The sequence below is a fragment of the Leopardus geoffroyi genome, chromosome A2 (genome assembly GCF_018350155.1).
Source record: "Leopardus geoffroyi isolate Oge1 chromosome A2, O.geoffroyi_Oge1_pat1.0, whole genome shotgun sequence".
Lineage (NCBI taxonomy): Eukaryota > Metazoa > Chordata > Mammalia > Carnivora > Felidae > Leopardus > Leopardus geoffroyi.
Window position 1 is genome coordinate 166,393,502 of NC_059331.1, and position 19,797 is coordinate 166,413,298.

The window sequence follows — 19,797 nt, forward strand, 5'->3', positions numbered from 1 at the left end:
GTCACCCACAGTCCAGAAAGCGGGACAGCTCGTGGTCCACGGCCGAAATGAAGTGTGGTGGGAGCCACGACACACGAGGTGGGAGGGACAGCAGCCCACAATGCGGCCCTCGGGCGCAGGACTCTCTGGGCCAAATTTGAGGCCGTCTTTAAGACGTTTACGTGAAAGGTAATTAGGGACCATGACCCCGCGGAGGCAGGGCTAAGGGAAGGGCAGCGGCGCCTTGACAAGCTGAGCTGTGTCCTGTGGGTGGAGACTTAGATGGAAATCATTACGCACCGCCCGCCCCATGGTTTTTACCATTCCCCACCCCGCCCCCCCGAAACCCAGCTGCTCTGATCCAACAAACGCGGCTGTGTCGTGCTGGTTTCCTGGGGACTTCCCAGGGCTGCGGGGCTGGGTGTTGAGTTAAGACGCAGCAGACACCCGCAGGACCTTTTCGAAGCCTTGTTGCGCTGTGCCAATACGTGTTTTTATTCTCCTCCGAATATCCATTCGGCCGTGGCACAGCCGGCGGCCTGTGCGCTCTTCCTGATTGCCAGACGGCCGCCGGCTGTCACACAATTGCACCGTGAGAAGGAGCCCAGTGGGTCCCTGACGCACCTGGGCGGGGACGCGGGCTCGCAAAAGGCTCAAAGGCGTCCTGCTTTCCTTGCGTTTTCTTCTACTTGAGCTCATTCGTTCATTCATTTTTGACCTCCGGTTCCAAGGACTTAGATGGGCTTAGCTCATGGAATCCCACCGCTGGTCTGTGCGAGGCCTCACTCTTTTTATTTCATTGTTCTTTTCAGGGAGTCCCTACTCCGTGCTCTCCTCGCCACATAGACACCCATGTTTCTTGGTCAGTTTCTGGCTTTTTGTTTGCTGAAATCGACTACTTTGTTCAATGCATTTTTCCTTTAAATTGTTTTTTTCTTTATTGTTTTTAACTTAATTCCACTATAGTTAACATGTAGTGTTTTATTAGTTTCGGGCGTGCAGTATGGTGATTCAGCACTTCTGTACATTATGCGGTGTTCATCAGTATCACTCTTTTTTTTCTTAAGTTTGTTTATTTATTTTGAGAGAGCGAGAGAGAGAAAGCACGAATGGGGGAGGGGCAGAGAGAGAGGGGGACAGAGAGAATCCCAAGCAGGTTCTGCTCTGCCAGTGCGGGGCTGGATGCGGGGCTCAGCGTCACGAACCAAGAGATCATGACCTGAGCCAAAACCAAGAGGCGGACGCTTAAATGCCTGAGCCACCCAGGCGCCCCAATAGAAGTGTCCTCTTAATGCCCATGACCTATTTCACTCATAACCCTGCCCACCTCCCCTCTGGTGACCACCAGTTTGTTCTCTATAGTTAAGAGGCTGTTTCTTGGTTTGTCTCTTTCTCTGTCTCTTCCCCTTTGCTCATTTGTTTTGCTTCTTAAATTCCACCGGTGAGTGTGAACTCCTGTGGTATTTGCCTTTCTCTGACTTATTCCACTCAGCATTGATACTGTAGCTCACCCATATCATTGCAAATGGCAAGATTTCATGCTTTTTTTGGCTGGATGACAGTCCACTGTGTATCTATGCCACATCTTCTTTATCCACTCATCAGTCAGTGGACCTTTGGGCTCTTTCCATACTTTGGCTATTGCAAACAACGCTGCAGTAAACATAGAGGTGTATGTACCCCTTTGAATTAGTGTTTTTATATTCTTTGGGCAAATGCCCACTTGTGCGATTACTGGATCCTAGGGTAGTTCTATTTTTAACTTTTTGAGGAAGCTCCATAGTGTTTTCCAGAGTGACTGCACCAGTTTGCAATCCCACCAACGGTGCATGAGGGTTTCTTTTTCACCACATGCTCACCAACACCTGTTGTTGCTTGTGTTGTTGCTTTTAGCCGCTCTGACAGGTGTGAGGTGGTATCTCAGTGTGGTTTTGATTTGTATTCCCCTGATGATGAGTGACGTTGAGCGTCTTTTCGTGCGTCTGCTGGCCATCTGGGTGTCTTCTTTGGAGAAGTGTCTGCTCCTGTCTTCTGCCCATTTTTTGGTGGGATCATTTGTTTCTTGCTTGTTGAGTAATATCAGTTCTTTATATATTTTGGATACTAACCCTTTATTGTCTATGTCATTTGCAAATATCTTCTCCCATTCCATAGGCTGTCATTGAGTTTTCTTGGTCGGTTCCTTTGCTGTGCAGAAGGTTTTCATTTGGATGTAGTCCCAGTAGTTTATTTTTGCTTCTGTTTCCCTTGCCTCCGGAGAACTGTCTATGAAGAGGCTGCTATGGCCAGTGTCAGAAACATTACTACATAGGCACCTATTTAAACATATTTGAGTCCCCCTTCTCTCCATTAATGTTAGTAAAACATGTGTTGCTGTTTATATGTATGCATGCACTTGTTTATACAAGTGACATTGTGATGTACATAGATACAGATACATAATAAACTTCTGTGTGTGTGTGTGTGTGTGTGTGTGTGTGTGTGTGTGTAGACCCTTTCCCCTCTTTTTCACTCAGCAGTATGTAAAGACCTAGCATATTTCTGTGTGTACATGCAGCTCTCTGCTTCTAACCGTGCACGTGGTCTAGATTTCTGCAAACCCTCGGGGCTTACGTTCTCAGGGCCTCCTCTGCCACCAGGTGCCTCTTCCACACATGACTACCCATGATAAACCCATGCCAACCAGCTAGGACACAGAGCCTTCTTTCTGGTCCATCTCTATAAAACAGGGACTCGTTGGGAGATTGGTATAGTGAATCCAATATAGTGGATTCGTCTTCTAGTCTTCTAGTCTTCTTGACTAAGAATTAGAGGGAAGACAGAGGTCATCAGAGCAATGCAAACATCACACAATAACAAGGTCCTCATTACTAGTGACCTCAGCCCCAGCCCCATCAACAACTATACTGCTGAACCACCATTGTCTCACCCCCCTCACCATCACCACTATCACCGCCATCACCGTAACCTTCACCCCCACCACCTCCATCACTTGCCTCTACGTGTCCTATTCTATAAATCCCTTCACGTTCAAAGCATATCGACTATTGAACAAGGACTCCACGGTCCCTAAGCTGGCACCTCTCTCACCTCCTTCTCCCTTCTCCTGACAGTGATCCCACATTATAACCAGCCCCTAAAATGGAAGGGAAAGGTTCCTCCATTGAAAGTGAAATCGTGGAAATCTACATCAAATAGTAATCTGTCTTGGAGCCACATCGCTTTCATATTCTGCAAAATGCAATTTGCCTGCAGATATTTTTACACAACCGTGTGACTCCTCTGAGGACCCGCTCAGATACGGAGCCAGACCCTTCATCACAGGCAGCATTTGGTATCTGGTGTTTCCGTTTGCTCAACAATGTCTTCTATTTAAAAACATCACTTTTTAAAAATTTCTCCCAAAATATTTTTTCTTCTCCGCCTTTATTCATGGAATGAACATTGCTGAGAAAATGCCAGAGTTAATTGCAGGCTCTTTATTTCGCGAGATAAACAGACCTTCTGTTCCCTTGCCCTTTGTTGCCCACAACTGTGAGAACCTTTGCCAGAATTTGGAATACCACAAAGTGACACAGCACATTAATCCCTGGGAGAGAGACAGTGCCCTGTTAATATTTTATGGCAAACAAATGGACTAATAAAAAATTCATATACTTCTCACCAGGAAGAGTCCGTGTATTTTGATCTGAAGGCACCTTTGGCTGCAGATTTTTGGGAAGCTGGCAGTGTCTTCTCAGCGAACTTGTGCTTTTCACCACGCCCTCCACCCCCATCCTCCGGGCAGACCCTTGACCTCCTTACAGTAGGGCAGTCCTTACCCCTCACTGAAATGAGGGGTTGTCTGTCTCCCCACAAACCGAGCCCCCCTACAACGAGAGTTTGGCTCTCTGTATTGCCAGCACCTGGGACCGTGTCTGCACAATGCTAAACCCTAACTAAATGCTCTTGGAATGAACAAATGTTATTCGTTGGCAGATAAAGTACTTTAGAATAACGAGAAAACTGGTAGCATTTCTTCTAGGAACCTTTATTTCCTATTAATGTTTTGGTGTCATGTTCTTTTTAAAATGCAATTTCTGGGGCACCTGGGTGGCTCAGTTGGCTAAGCGTCTCACTCTTGATTTCAGCTCAGGTCACGATCTCGCGGTTTGTGGGCTTGAACCTTGCATCAGGCTCTGCAGTGATGATGCGGAACCTACTGGGGATTCTTTCTCTCTCCCTCTCTCTCTGCCTGTGCTTTCTTTCTCTCTCTCTCTCTCAAAATAAGTTTTGAAAACACGCAGTGTCTAAGATTCTCAAAGTACGATCATCTGCTTTCTGTGATTATCAGAATGTTTCAGTGTCTCTCTTCATCTCGGCACTGGATCAATCCTTGTGTCTCTCAAAGGCCTGCTCTGTCTCGTCTGCTTACATCATTGTGCTTTAAACCCTGTTTTCTCCTCTCTTTTTACTGCAACCAACTTCTCTTTATTCCAGAACACCTTGTCTGCCTGCCAATACGTTTATTCACCCAGAGAACGTTTAGTAAAGGCAGATGTGGAGATGGAGATCTGTCATTCAGTGGCTCTTGGAGGTGTTCTCTCTGGTCTCCTGCTCGCCAGCATGTCACGTGGCTCACTTAGATCGTGGTTCCCAAACTCAAACACCACTGGAATTATCTGGGGGCCTCCTTCAGCCATAGACTGCTCAGCCCCGCCCACAGTGTTTTGGCCTCAGTGGGTCTGGGTTGAGGCCTGAGAATTTGTATTCCCAGCCTTCCCAGTATGCTGGTCTGGGGATAACACTTTGAGGACTGCTAACTTGGATAATCAAGCGTGGGTGCAGAGACTGTTTCTGCTACTGCCTTTGCCCCCTGCGGCAGAGGCATTGGCTGCTTCTGCCACAGAAGCCCCGTGTCGCCATTGCTGTCCGCTGCTGTCTCTGGGCGGGCCAGCCTCCCTGGAGTGTGGTGGCTGCAGGGGACGTGCTCTGCAACTCTGAGCCGGTGCACCCAGGACCTTGGAGACAGGCTCCCCGTCTCTGTCCGTACTTCCTTCCAGGCGCAATGGAATGGATTTGAAGGCACCTTTGGCTAGAGATTTGCGGGAATGGGGTGATGTTGATGTGCAACCCGGATTCATTGCCTGCACCGACACAAACAGGCCCCGTGGAAAGGCCAAGGCCAAGGGGGCTCAGAGTTCTCTGGGCACGCAGGCCTGCGTAACCTACGGCTATCCCATCACACAAAGTCAAGTCGCATTACTGTTGCTTCACTGACATTGACTTTCTTTCCCATTATAATGTCCTTCTGGATTCTCCTCGGTCAGTGCCTCCTCTCTCCTCTCGTGAGGCAGCGTGACTCAAGTCGTGAGGATTTTATGGGTTTCTTCTGTAGGTACCCGAGCCTTGGTCCTGGATCACAACTAATATGAGGCATGCCCTTTGCAGTGCCCACAAGGAGCTCCGGGCCCGGCTACTTGTCAAGAAGAATTGGTAATACACGGCAATTGAGATCAGATGGCACAGACCACAGGTTCAAGGAGGGAGGGGTGACCGTGGCCTCGTGGAGGATTCTGGGGGAGTCCCTTCCCGCCCCTGTTTTCAGCATCTGTAGTTGGGCCAGTGGTGCCCATAAACTGTGAGCAGAAGCGGGCAGTCTGGGACTTCTCATCTGGGGAAGACAGGCGTGGGGGTTCCTACTGTTGTGCCTTGTCTGTGAGCTACACAGCCCTAATGCGGAAATCTCTGTCCGGCATAAACAGCACACAGCCTAGGGCCCTCAGCACCTCTGCAGAGGGGGCACAGCGAAAACACAGTGGACGCACCATTCTCCTGGGAAAAGAGGTCTTGAGGGGGGACACATCTGGGACACAAATCGGCCAGGCCCCCAGGCTGGCCCCAAACACAGCTGTGGGGTCACCTGCCTGTGGACAGCCTCATAAAGGCCCCTGTTCTGTAAAATTCAGAAATCACAGAAGCTTCTCCTAGCCAAGCCCCCAAGAGAACTCAGCACATCAGAGCAATAGCTCTTGAGTATGGTTTCAAAAGAAGGAAAACTTCCTCCAGGATGTTTGGTCCTTTTTTTTTTTTTTTTTTTTTGAGAAGGACAGGGGACAAAATATGTATTCAGTTTGTTTATGTATGTTCTAATTAAAACTGTTCTGTTTGGGGAATAATTCGGCTGAGATCTTGAACGCCCTCTCCTGTCCCAGCGTGTCTGCCCCCGCCGGGCCGGGCCGGTTTGAGTCGCGAGCTGGACAGCTCCCTGCTCGGGCCGCACTGGCCTCGCTGGACAAAGAGAGAAACGCTTTCTGGATTCTGCAGACACGGTTTCTGCCTCAGGCAGTCCACACACTCGAAGTGTTCTGTCCTTGACAGGCCCCCTCTTGCCCGCTTTTCTTGTAATGTCGATTCATTGCTTCAGGAGCTTAAAAAAACACTCATTCTTGCACATCAGTGTGGCCAGAAGCACCCAGAGGAGCCGTGCCCACGTGCCTCCCGAGGGCAGGCGCCTCTCCCTACGTCCCCACAGGTACTCGTCGACAGACCCAGCCTCGTCCAGGTCACTCGGTGTTTGTCGACAACTCCGTGCGGTTGTCTTTTCTTAATTTTTATTTAGTTGTAACTTTCCATTTCCTTTTAATCAAAATGCTCCATATTAATGCTTAGAAGTAAAACCATGCAGAAGGGGTTACAGGGAACAACAGTCCCTCCCCACTCACCCAGCCCCAGATGGAGATGACCTTAACTCCTTGTATGGTTTTCCCCAACAGTAACCCTTGCGTCGTTAAATAATATGCTTATATATTTCATTTTTTATTTACTTGCTTTTATTAATTTATATTAATCAGTTTTACTATTTTTATTTATGCCTTATTTCTTAGGATACACAAGAAATGTGCATACCCCACCCCACGCCCTCCCACCTTCTCATTTATGTGCGTTTTAATTTCCTCTGTTGGTTACCTTTATTTTATTTTATTTTTTTAATGTTTATTCGTTTTTGAGAGAGAGAGCGTGCATGCGTGGGGGAGGGGCAGAGGGAGGGAAACACAGAATCCAAAGCAGGCTCCAGGCTCTGAGCTGTCAGCACAGAGCCCGACACGGGGCTCGAACCCACAAGCTGTGAGATCATGACCTGAGCCGAAGTCGGATGCTTAACTGACTGAGCCACCCAGGCACCCCTATTGGTTACCTTTAGAAACTTAAATAATATTCTTACCAGTTTCTTCTGTATTGCATTAACTACAGACAAGAATTCGCACCTCCCCAGTTTGAAAGATGAAGATATGGGTCCTGTCCTTTCCTCCAGGTCCCTCTCTGTCCCTGTCTCTCCCCTAGAAACTCTGTCATCTTTTTGTTAACGTTTCTGTCACTGAGATTGGTGGCATTTGCATTCTGTCCCGTGACCAGAACTAAATCTTACTACTACTCTGTACGTTGATTCTAAGAAGTTAAAATCAATAAATAGCACTGACTTTATCATAAGTAATTGTCTTTCATGCTAGAGGTGTGATGGGGCTGTGTGTCTTTTTGTTCAGCGTTTTTTCCTGGAGTTTTAAATTACTCTGTTTTTAACGTAAACTGTTTGATTTTTTCTTACTCTCATTCCTGTCCTCCCAAACTCCATTAGGTATTCTGCTGTATTGCCCTGTTCCCTAAACCTGTCCTCACAAGAACCCCCGCTGCCCACCCCGGTGTGGGCTGACTATTCTCTACCACGTCCTGGGACCTCCACTGCTGTCCCGAGTTGGAGCCACTGTTTTCTGGATCACATGCCATCTTCGTTCCTGATGACATTTTCATTAAATATTACATTATTATATACACTGGGGCACCTGGTGGTTCAGTGGGTTAAGCGTCGGACTCTTGACTTCAGCTCAGGTCATGATCTCACGGTTCGTGGGTTCGAGCCCTGCCTGGGGCTCTGTGCTGACAGTGCGGAGCCTGCTTGGGATTCTCTCTCTCTCTCTCTCTCTCTCTAAATGAATAAACTTTAAAAATCAAATAAATAAATTACTACGTAAACTATTTTGTTCTTATATAAACCATCGTGATTTAAGGCCAGATTTTCTGTGGTCCGATCACCAGTGTGACTGTTCCATCAAGGAAAGACCCGTAGCTCTGGTCTCCCATTAACAAGTCTTGGTGTAAATTCTTCTTGAGAGACTTCCTTTTCAAAACCATCTTGGCTATTTTTTTCCATTTCTTCTTCCATGTGAACTTTAGAATTCTTTTACTAGGTGATCTCTCTGCAAAAAAAAAAAAAAAAAACCTATTGGTCTTTCTGTTGGAATTAAATTTATTCCTTTAAAAAAAATTCAACATTCAGCACGTGTGATGCACCTTGCAGGGGCTGACAATACAGGAAGGAACAAGGCAGATGTGGTCTCTGCCCTCAGGAAGCTTACGTGGAATCAATTCCAGCCTTCCCAAGTGGATTATCATTTTGAAAAGTTTTTTTTTTTACCACATTTAGTTTCCTCTTCTGGAAACATAGTTTATATTCCTTTCCCTTTAGTGTTTCTTTCTGTTTCATCATGTATGATGTGTCTTACCTTTTGTTCATAATCTTCTCTGAAACAGGCTCCTGGAGAGCTCAGTCAGTTAAGTGTCCAACTTCGGCCCAGGTCATGATCTCACAGTTGGCGAGTTCAAGCCCCACATCAGGCTCTGTGCTGACAGCTCAGAGCCTGGAGCCTGCTTCGGATTCTGTGTCTCCCCCTCTCTCTGCCTCTCCCCTGCTTGTGCTCTGGCTGTCTCTGTCTGTCTTTCAAAAATAAATAAACATTAAAAAAAACTTATAATCTTCTCTAAAAGATTCACTAAATGTTTGTAATTCAAGGAAATAGGCACCCAATATTTTTTTTGTTTTGTTTTATCATGTTTTGTCACGTAATAATTACTTCTGATTGTTACTTCAAATTGGTTATCAAATCGATAGGTGTTTGGGACTAGTTACAGATGATTGATTTTCTGGATCATCTTCTTACATGCTAAACTTAAAAAAAAAAATGTTTATTTATTTTGAGAGCGGGGGGAGAGAGAGGGAATCCCAAGCAAGCTCCATGCTGTTAGCACAGAGCCCGACGCAGGGCTCAATCTCACGAACCATGAGATCTTGACCTGAGCCAAAACTAAGAGTCAGATGCTGACCCTTGGAGCCAGCCAGGCACCCCCATGCTAAGCTTTTAATTTTGAGTCTTTAATTTTTGATTCACTATGGGGTGTACTTAAGGACAAGATATCGGTCGTTAAAAACACACTGAAATTTAAATACCCCTTAGCCCTAGAACAGCAGAGAAATTTGCTATCAGCCTAAATTTTGACCCTTTGTCAAAACTTACTTCCTTATTAGTAGATTGTGGTGAGATTCCTCTCTTCTTAGGACTCAAAGATTCTATCAGAACATACTTAGGCATTTTATTAATCTCCCTGGCATGTGGAAAATCCTTTTAACCTGCGTATTCAGATCCTGTTTAATCCACGGAGATGCCTCTTCTGTGAGTTTTGGAGGTCATTCTGGTCCTGGCACTCTGGTTTCCCTGTGAGAAGTTCTTATGTCCTCGGAAGGGACAGTCCCCGCCCCTTCCTGTCGCCTCGGTGGCACCTTCCTCTGCCTTCTGGGAGAGCTTCCCCAGGTTTGCTCAGTTTCTCCTAGTCGGATTTCTCTCACTTTCAGGTTTGGTTTGCCTGCAGTCTCTCACCTCCTCCCCTCCATCTCACCCTGTATTTTTAGGGCTCCGTTCTGCCTTCACGTTTTCCGTGTGATCCCCCCTTTCCTTCCTTTGTGTTGCTTGATGACTCCACCTCAGGAAGGAGACATCCACCCACGCAATCTGGCAGCAGATGCGGCTGGGGGTTATTTTTGACTCTGAACTTTTGGGTGCTGCTTGAACCTTCTCCGATGAAATCGGAAGACAGAATCTAAACCGAATCCATTGTGCCTCTCTGCTGGCTGAGTTGAGAGTTTTCTTCTTTCTTCTGCCTTCTTTCGAATTTTTTTTTTTGACATCTAAGTCAGCAGGTGTCCATGAAAAGTCATGATTGTCTGCGACACCGAAGTAGCAAAGGTTTGACTTCCCACATTTCTGGCTGGTACGAGCGTGGTGTTCCCGAGGAAGGATAAGACACTGGGGAGCAGGATTATGTCCTGCTTCTGCTCGGCGACTGCTGTCTCATGGAGGGAAGCAAAGGTGGGCAAGCCATTGTGTGGTTTCACACACCTCCGTCGATTACGGATGCTGGAGATTTTCAGCACTCACTCCCGGTGGTATTGTGATTTTGCGTCTTTTTTGTGTCTTTACAGGCACGTTGACACAAAGTTGGTAAAGACCTCCTCACATTTGCCAAGCAGATGCCTCTGTGTGCTGGAAATCTCCATGGGCTCATGCCGTCCACACTGCTGAGGCCCTAAGTGTGTGCCATACGGTCCAACCCTCATAACCAACAGTAGCTTGACAGAGCCATGACCTTGGACCTTGACACTAGCCCTGCAGTCAGAATCTACCCATCTCTCCTGCATAAAACGGTCAGGCAAACCGCTTTAAAGTTAGAGGAAAATGGAAAATACATAAGGAACCAGGAGAACCTTTCTACTTATGGGTCTCTTCTTAGGGAAAGTTTCAGAAATGGGCAAACATTGTGTTTTCCTTTCCATTAACATATGGTGTCGCTATGAACCTCACGAAGCAAATAGTCATTCTTTCTAGAGTACCGCTTCTTTGTGAGGCTCTGTATCTCCTCGCCAGATGCTGCCAGCCTTTAAATTGCCCATCCTGAGCGATGCTTTATCTTTACGACTTGACTTGATTTTTTAAAATACCCTGAGCTTATCTGGCATGAAGCCTAGTCATGGATACAATTCATGGGATTAGGAGACGTTGGTTCGAGACGAGATGTTGCTGTACAGGTAATGAGACTGCTGTGTGTGGTTCTGAGGGACACTCGGGCGGAAGGCTCCCAAGTGTTTGATGGACAGCAACACGATGGGAGATCCTGGAATTGCCAAAACGTGAAGAAACACCACTTCCTTCTAGAAAGATATGTTATGGCATCTTTCTAGCGTCTTTGATAATTGTTTCAAGAGTTCTAAAAAATATTTCTCATTGCGTTTCATCACCATACAATCTCAAAGGGTGCCCTCAGTTTGTTTGAAATTCATATCACACCAATGAGGAGCTGAGGATTCAGGTTCCGTGTGCAGTGAGGTGTGGGAGCAAAGCCCTCAGGCATCTCTGAGGGACGCTGCATCTGCTTATTGGTCGGGGCCCCCGTGAGGATCCACACGACGAGGCAAAGCGGGTCCACGTGTAACTGACCCCATCTGCCGTGCAGTTATTTCTCCCTTTCTATGACATGTCTCCTATTACAAACTGGGAAATTAAAGGGAAAGACTTTCAGACTTGGCCTTTATGAAGATTGTTGGTGCAAAAGAACATCACAAAACCTAGAAAGACACATAATAGGATGCATGAATGTCTCCAACAAACGGAAACAAGAATGGGGTCCTCCCTCATTAGTATGGAGGCCGTGGGGAAAAAAAAAAATAGTCATTCCGGGAGATCTGACTTTTTCTTCCTTGATTTCATCCAGATGAAGTATGTTTGCTCATCACTGTGATGTCACACGCACACACCCTCAGTGCAAATGTCTGCATCCAAAAGGCCCCACAGTCCAGGAAAACAGGAGTTTGCCACATGCATCCCATGGCCCTTCAAGCTAGCAGTCTCTCTCCACCTTCTGTCAAACAGGGACCAAAGGATCATTCATGTTGTAATTTAAAAATAAGAAGTATTATATGGAGAGCAAGGGCTGAGCACAGACCCTGAGTTATTTTTTTTTTTAATTTGTTTAATGTTTATTTATTTTTGAGAGAGAGAGAGAGAGAGAGAGCACAAGTGGAGGAGGGGGAGAGAGGGAGACACAGAATCCGAAGCAGGCTCTAGGCTCTGAGCTGTCAGCACAGAGCCCGACATGAGGCTCAAACCCACGAACCGTGAGATTGTGACCTGAGCCGAAGTTGAACACTTAACCCACTGAGCCACCCCGGTGCCCCGACCCTGAGTTGTTTTTAAGGGCCAAGCTAAATAAATGTTTTCATGCCTACAAACATCTGGGGAGACGATCAAACCTAGCATTACGAGTCGGCTCCGGCATCCACAGAGGACTTGCCAAAAGGCCATGCTCCCCCCTCAGAGCAGGAGCCTGACCACATTGGGCGAGCGGGCAGATCCTATAAACACACAGAGCCAGGTCCCCGAGGCCCGTGGGCCTGCTGAGCAGGTGGTAGGAACAGATACAGCCCTATTTCCAAAACCACAGCAAGTTGAGAAGGTTGAAAATCATAAATGATGGATTATGCCTGAATGACATCCTCACCAGCCATGTCCCCAGGAGATTGGCCAAGACTTTGATGGGCAGTCCCCGGGCCTCCCCTCTCCCCGACGCAGAAGGTACCGGCCTGAGCCAGCTCTTGACTTAGGTTAAGTTATTGAAAGTTTTGATTGACAGGTGGATTCGAGAAATAGGGGACACAGCAATTCAATCTCCTGGTTAAACCAAAGCTTAGATGAAGACATCTGGTTCTTTAAGCCTTTCTGTTGAAAATAATCATCGGAGGTACTAAGGTCCCTTTTGAGCTTGCTGGGAATTGTCTCGTGAAGGTGCTGGAGGCTTTAGTGATAAAGGACCTTGTGAGGCCACAACGTAATCATTCCTAACAATAGATCTCATTATAGATATAGATGGGGTAGGTGATAGAACAAAGGTTAGCTGGCCTCTAGAACATTCTGGGAATTCACCTAGGGATAGTCTCTTTGCACTTGTTTTCTTCTTGTTCTCAAATGTATAGTTTCCCTCTAAGACTCCCAGTTTTGAAGGAACTCTGGGTGAATTGGTGAGTGAATTAATTGCTGAAAGCCCCAGCACCCCTTGTGCTAAGTACAGGGTGACCTAGAACAGTGTGACGTTTCAGGTTTGGGTAAAAGCAGGCGTGTGACATCTAGGGTATCCAACCAAATCTGCCTGATGCCCAGGGCCGTGAACCAATTTCCCTAATTAGCTGGCGACCGTCCCTGGGTGTTTTGCCTTCCCAGGAAAGGGAAGGGACGCACAGAGCCTTCCTCTGCGTGGCCCCGGGGTGCTCGCTCTGCCAGCCGCTCATGTGACCTTCTTCTCCGTCCCGTGAGCTGCAGTGGCGCGTTGGCCTGGGCTGTGGCTTGAAACCCAAGCCAGTAGGTCAGCACTAGCTGCAGCGTGACGCATAAGACCCGCGGAGCAGAAGCCACACGCTTCCCCCTCCGGGAGTCGTTGGGCCGCGCGCACTTTATCCGCAACCCTGGAGGGAGCAGCTGAGAAGGAACCGCGCTGTGTGGCTTACTTGGGCACGTCAGTGCCTTGGCTGTGCCCGCCACAGTTCGCGATCCGAGCACCTTCTTGAGAAACCCCATTTCAGGACCTCCCGGGACGAGTCCAGCCCGACAGGCCCCGGCCCTCGGCCCCGGCGTCCAGGGCTGGGCTGCGCCCGTCTCCTGGCTCCCACGGCCCCCGCAACGCTGCCAACCCCGTGTGTTTGCGTGTTTGCAGGGAGTACTACATCACCATGGTGAAGTGGGCCACCAGCACCAAGGTCGCGGTGAACTGGCTGAGCCGGGCGCAGAACGTGTCCCTTCTCACCCTCTGCGACGCCACCACCGGGGTCTGCACAAAGGTACGGGGAGGGAGGGGACAGGGGCCGATGGCAGGAAGCACGGGAGGCGGAAGGGAGGCGGCATTCCGGGGCGTCTGGGTCACCGTCCACAGACTGGCCGGAACCCGCCTGCCGGCCTCTGTTTTGGTGCCACCGTGTGGATGGATTGTGTACTGCGGCAGAAGTCAAGGCTGAGCCCTCCGCCACCGCAGGGGTCACGTCCTCAGACCTGTATGAGCTCCACAGCCCGTGATGTGTCAACCCCCTTTATCTGCGCCCACCGCATGCTCCGGACGAGCCTTCTCTTCATTTTCCAGTTGATATCAGAGAGGGGGAGGGGCAGCCTGAGCCCCCAGGACACGGGTGGAGCCGGCCCTGCCACCTGGCTTGCCTTGCCCACTTTCGGCGGACCTGGGGCTGGTGGCCCCTGGGGGGCCGCATCCGTCCCTGAAGGTCACCGGTGAGCCCAGCCGTGTTCCTGGGGGCTCAGGCTGACTTAATGTGTAGTTAGAGGAGGTGAACGTAGGGACGATACCATGGAAAGTACCAGAGGGAAGCGAACAAAGAATGAAAATCCAAGCCGAGGGGCGGCCGAGGGCGCGAGGCCTCCACACTTCCTCGTGAGCCCGAAGAGGCACACCCCCTCGTGCTAGGTGAGAAAAGGTCAATTATACTCCACGAATAATGCCCAGCAGGTCTTCCGGAAACTCCTTTTGGCCCTAAGTTTTTATTCCCCAGCTGGGGAGGGAGAGGGCTTGTAGAGCAGGTTCACCGTGGCCTGGGAGGCCCGGAAGCATCTCGCCGCATCAGGCGCCGTTTCCAGGTGCGCAGAGTGATCTGTTACCGAGCGGGACGTCCCCACGTGAGTCACCTGAGAGCAGACTCCAGGTGATCCCGTAGGCATATCGAGGGGGAGGAGGGAAGGAAGGAATAGACGCAGAGCCAGGAAGCCGGGAATGGTTGCTGATCTACACCCGCTGTCACCTCCGCCCCGACCCGCGCGAGTCCATCATGAGACTCCCTCCTGCCGACCGTACAGGACTCGGGGCTAGAGAACCCCTCCCTGGGCGTCCGGAGGCCGGACCAGCACCGGGAGCAGGCCCACGGCGTAGCTGGAACGCTGGTGTTTTTTGTTCTGTTTGGTCTTCCATTATGCGTCTTTCCACACGGTTCTGGGAGATCTACTTTTCGCTCCCGGGGTTGTTATTCAGGGCTGTGGCTTGAGAAATGTCCACACACCTGCACAGGTACACGCACAAAGCCCTACAACAAGGCAGCACTTCCGAGCAGGCCCACGCGTGGACTGACGGCCAAATATGGCAGAAGTACGCCATCTTCCACCGGATTCCCGCCCACCGTGGGTTTGTCCCCGTTGCCGGGGAGGGTGACGTTTTTCTTGTTCGGGGACACGCGTGTTTGGCGGTGAGCCACAACGGCGGGCCGGGATGCCTCCTCCCTGGGCGGGCCACGGCTCTGTGTGCCTGTGCAGCGACCGTGGAGGGGAATCGAATTGTTTCTGCGCTGTTGGTCACAGACACAAACCATGCAAAATCATCCTTTGTCTAATGCTCTTATTTCATTTCAGAAACACGAGGACGAAAGCGAAGCCTGGCTCCACAGACAGGTAGCTACCGCACGTTTGACTGGTCTTTTGTCTGCACCCGCCCCCAGATGCGCCACCACAGCGCTCTCCGAGTTTTCACAACACGATGGCTTCTCAAGCATTCAGTCCCTCAGTAGCCCCGCAGAGGTTTCCGGCCCTGGTGGGTGGTGGGGGCTGCTCGGCCGGCTCCTCCTTGCTCCCCGTGGCCCTTGTGCATGACTGGAGAGTCACAGAACCAAGGAAGTAAGACAGTTTGAAAACCACAGCTCTTGAGAACGTACGGGGCTTGGTGAGAACTCAGTTCTCAGCTAGATCGATGTCCTTGTGGCGAATTACAAGGAGTCCATAAACGCTGCCTCAACGTACTCGCTAAAACAGGCTGGTAGCCGTGCATCTCTCCTCATGATTCTGTGGCTGTCCCGTTGGAGGCACACCGTGCTGGGGTTCGGCGTGAGCTTTCACGGGAACCTGGCCTTCGGAGCCACCCCCGGCTTCCCGTCCTTACTCGGGCAAGACGCGCACGTTACACGGGCTCCGGGGTCTTGAGGTTTGAGGAGGTCGGGAGAGGCCGACGGGGACTCCCACTTCTGCAGCCAAAAACATTAAACTCCCGCAGAAAGCAAAGCTCTCAGGGCTGGTGTTTTGTCTCACTCCACACCCTGGCAAAGAACAGGTGAGAGTTTTGGAGGCTTCCTTCCTTCCTATCCAGCCTGCTGGGACGAAAGCAGTGTGAACATTTGTGGGGAAAAATCACACCAGATTGGAGTCTCGAGAATCGGGGTGAAGCGAGTGCCAACAGAATCCGGGGACAGAATAACGGTGGCTGGATGCGGACCCACGGGCGGGACTTCCCTAGCGGCGGAGTCAGCTGTCCTTCCCAGCCTCCCATCGGTTACGTCCAAGGCGGCAGCCTCATACACGGGCACACAAGCACACTCACTTTGAAATACTCCTCCTCGCCGGTCTTTTCCGAAAGAGGAATCGCCCGAATGCCCGATCTTGTTTCCTGTGTGTAAGCGTGGGTGCCACATCCAAGCTAAGAAAACTCCAAGAAAGAGAGCAGACCCCGAAACGTGAGCTGGGAGGTCATGCTGTGAAGTTGCCGAAAGCCCCCCTGGATCAGTGACAGGAGCGCAGAGAGCAAACACACGTGCTGGTGCCCCTCTTGTAGCAGACAGAACGTCAGAGAGCTTGACGTGAAAGCGAAGAAAAGCCATCATCTGTGTGGTCGTCTGATCGGCCAGTACTTTACGGATCAGACCAGACAGCGCCCAGGCTCAGTGGATCTCAAAACTGAACCAGGGACTTCTCCCAAGCCCTTGTCCGGCGGGTGTGGGGACGACCTTCCTTCTTATGGCTAAAGACATTCCACTGTACGGACAGACCACGGCTTGTTTATCTGTTGATGGGCATTGGGTTGTTTCTGCCCTTTGGCTGTCTTGAGCAGCGCGGCAAGAACCTTCTGCGGGGAGCCCAGAGCCGGACAAAGAGGCCGCCCGTTGTGTGATTCCATTAACACGAAATGTCCTGAATAAATGAGTTCACAGAAAGGGACGGCTGTTTGCTGGCTCCCCAGGCCGGGGGAGGGCGTTGGGGAGCAAATTTATGTGAATTTCACCCCAGTACAGTTTTTAAAAAAAAAACAAACAAAACCCAAATGGAAATGAATCCTCTGGAACAGCAGCTCTCAAAGATTCATGGGGTAGGAAGGTTGATGAGAGGTGGGCATGAATCCCACGTGTGGTAAATAGAAGTAACCCTAAGATATGTTCAGAAGACACGGACAGGTGTTTGGCTGTGGGCGGGGCTGGAGCACTGGCTGGGGGTCCTCGCGGTCTGGAGGCCAAGAGGCCGCCCGCTTTGCTGGTCTCTTCATCGTGGAGACGCCATCATCACCGGGATTTTTCTGTATTTATCAGCCTTGCTGCTCGTGGCCCACCTGAGAACACCAGCCACGCTCCAGACAGACAGCCTGGATGGCCTCGGGACAGCGGCTCTCTCCACGCAAAATCAAGTCGGCACTCAAAGCCACGTGGAGAATCACACTTTTACAATGTAGACTTGAAGGCATTTACCGAGCAAACCGCTAACATTTTTTAAACAGCCATTGAGAAATGTGTCGTGCCGTCTTGAGTTTAAGACGGCAGGTCCTGGGGCGCCTGGGTGGCGCAGTCGGTTAAGCGTCCGACTTCAGCCAGGTCACGATCTCGCGGTCCGTGAGTTCGAGCCCCGCGTCGGGCTCTGGCCTGATGGCTCAGAGCCTGGAGCCTGTTTCCGATTCTGTGTCTCCCTCTCTCTCTGCCCCTCCCCCGTTCATGCTCTGTCTCTCTCTGTCCCAAAAATAAATAAACGTTGAAGACGGCAGGTCCTATAGAGGACCTGTTCCAAGGTGGTGCTTTCCCCGCTCAGGGCCGGCGAGCGGCCCTGCCTGGGGAGTGTAGGGAGGCCCTGCTTTCTCCGGGTACCACTCCTCAGGCATCACGAACACAGCGCTCCAGGGCCAGTAGGAAGGTCTAGCTTCACCAGTTTCTCATGACGTTCAAAGAGATTTTTCACAAAGGGATTCGTGGACCCTGTTTTTCACACCCTTCAGGATATCACGAGGTCCTGGAGGGCAAGTTAGGAACCACCCAGTTTTCCTAGGAATATTCCAGAAGAATAGGCAGCTCCCCCCTGATGCATACACTCCATCACCACCACCCGTGACTTTGCAACGTCTGTCCTGATGTGGATCCACGCGGATTCGGTGTAGAGCCCTGGCCCCCGTCCTCTGGCTGAAGATGCGTCCTGTAGACCAACATCAGACGGTCTTTCTTCCTTTCCCAGAATTTTGGTTTTGTGATTTCAAACTCCAGGCTGGGAGACTGGACAAGGGGCGTGTCCGGAACCACTCTCTGGAAAGCATCGGCAGATGTGGTACCAACATTTCACAAAGACTCTCTCACCAGTAGAAAGGGCTCCTTCTTCACGGATCCTCTGCGCGTGGCATGGAGGTGGGGAGAGGGGGCATCGTGTGTGCCAGATTCCCTGTTACCGGGAGAGACCGGAGAGCTTCCCCCAGAAGCCCTGAGTGTCAGCACTGACATCTGGGTCTCCTCCTCAAAAACCAGTGCACTCTTCCACCAGGAATACATTTACTGCCCCAGAAAGCGGGTCTCAGGCTGAGGGCAGGTGCACAGTGCTCCCTGATGAATGTAAAGGTGACATCGAAATGATGAGGGCCCCCTCAGTATGAAAGCAAAGCGTCTGGCCGGAATTAATTATTTATTACCTTTGTTCAGAGTATTTTTCTCTGCCAAAAGTGCAAACACTTCCCCAGAAAACGGAGGCAATATTGCAGTATCTGCCCTGGGGCTTGGCAAATAAAAGTACATTTAAAAAGCCAGAGTCCCCACTCACTTTCCCATTGCCCCTGCTTCTAAATACCACGCCGCCAGCTCTAAATAGAAAAATAAATATTTGCAGATTAAAGGTTTCATTTTATTGCAAATATTCATGAAGATTAAATGTCATTTTAATCACATGTTAGTTTATTTCTCCGGGCGCATCACGCTGGCGTCTCCTCGCTCACTGCGGGGAAATGTGCGTTCCTGGCACCAGCTGGGGCCTATTTACCATTTGTTCTCGGCCGCGTGAGCGCGCGGCTCCTTGAATCAGAAAATATAGATCGTCGCCGACTAATTGGTGTTCACGGATGGAAACTTCCAAGCCGGAGCCGCAGAGATGCTGAGATGCCGCTGTAGCAAAATGCCTTTTCCCCCATCGGGGAGGTGGCCCGACCCCGGGGCCGTGGCCGCTCAGCTCTGGGGGGGCCGGGCAGGGATAGGGCAACACACTTCAGGCCTCGGCTTTGAATCCAGCCGAGAATTCCTTCCCCAGGGGAGAGCTGGGAATGCCCATTCCTCTCCGAGGAGAAGTGGCAAGAGACCCCAGCAAACGGGCCATCCGGCAAATGCCCGTGTGGCCTGCTCTTCTGGTTCAAGGTTCCTGGAAGGAACGTTTCCTGCACCTGCACCTTAGAATGAATAAAATGTGTCCTTGTTTGCTGTTCTGTTCTCTTTTTACTTGTCTCCCTGGCGGGCTATTCCGTGTTCTTTATTAAATTAAAGAACAAGGGGCGCCTGGGTGGCGCAGTCGGTTAAGCGTCCGGCTTCAGCCAGGTCACGATCTCGCGGTCCGTGAGTTCGAGCCCCGCGTCAGGCTCTGGGCTGATGGCTCGGAGCCTGGAGCCTGTTTCCGATTCTGTGTCTCCCTCTCTCTCTCTGCCCCTCCCCCGTTCATGCTCTGTCTCTCTCTGTCCCAAAAATAAATAAACGTTGAAAAAAAAGAAATTAAAAAAAAAAAGAAATTAAAGAACAAAAGACGGGACCGAACGTGGTAGAATTCGTTTTCAGGCACAAACTTGTGAGTGTTCGGGGTTCGCTTCTTCAAGGTGGAGGCGGGGGTGCCTGGACAGGTGCTGCCCTGGGCTCTGCTCTCACGAAGCCGCGGTGAGAGGGGCAGGTGCCCCGGGCGCTCTCCGTGCCGAGGTCCTGCCCCTCCC

General features: G+C 50.3%; 1 protein-coding gene and 1 long non-coding RNA gene across 6 annotated transcripts in view; both read left to right on the forward strand.

Annotated features, from left to right (window-relative positions):
• Nucleotides 1-19,797, forward strand: part of DPP6 (dipeptidyl peptidase like 6) — a 950,988-nt gene that overhangs the window by 861,433 nt on the left and 69,758 nt on the right. For all 5 annotated transcript variants that reach the window (XM_045496272.1, XM_045496270.1, XM_045496267.1 and 2 more), the window contains exons 11-12: nt 13,549-13,672; nt 15,237-15,275. In XM_045496272.1, the coding sequence (XP_045352228.1) occupies nt 13,549-13,672; nt 15,237-15,275 (163 nt within the window). The remainder of the gene's footprint in view (nt 1-13,548; nt 13,673-15,236; nt 15,276-19,797) is intronic.
• On the forward strand, nt 15,282-19,305 carry LOC123607153. The gene is made up of 2 exons (XR_006716668.1): nt 15,282-17,401; nt 17,620-19,305. It is a non-coding gene; the product is annotated as an uncharacterized LOC123607153 (long non-coding RNA).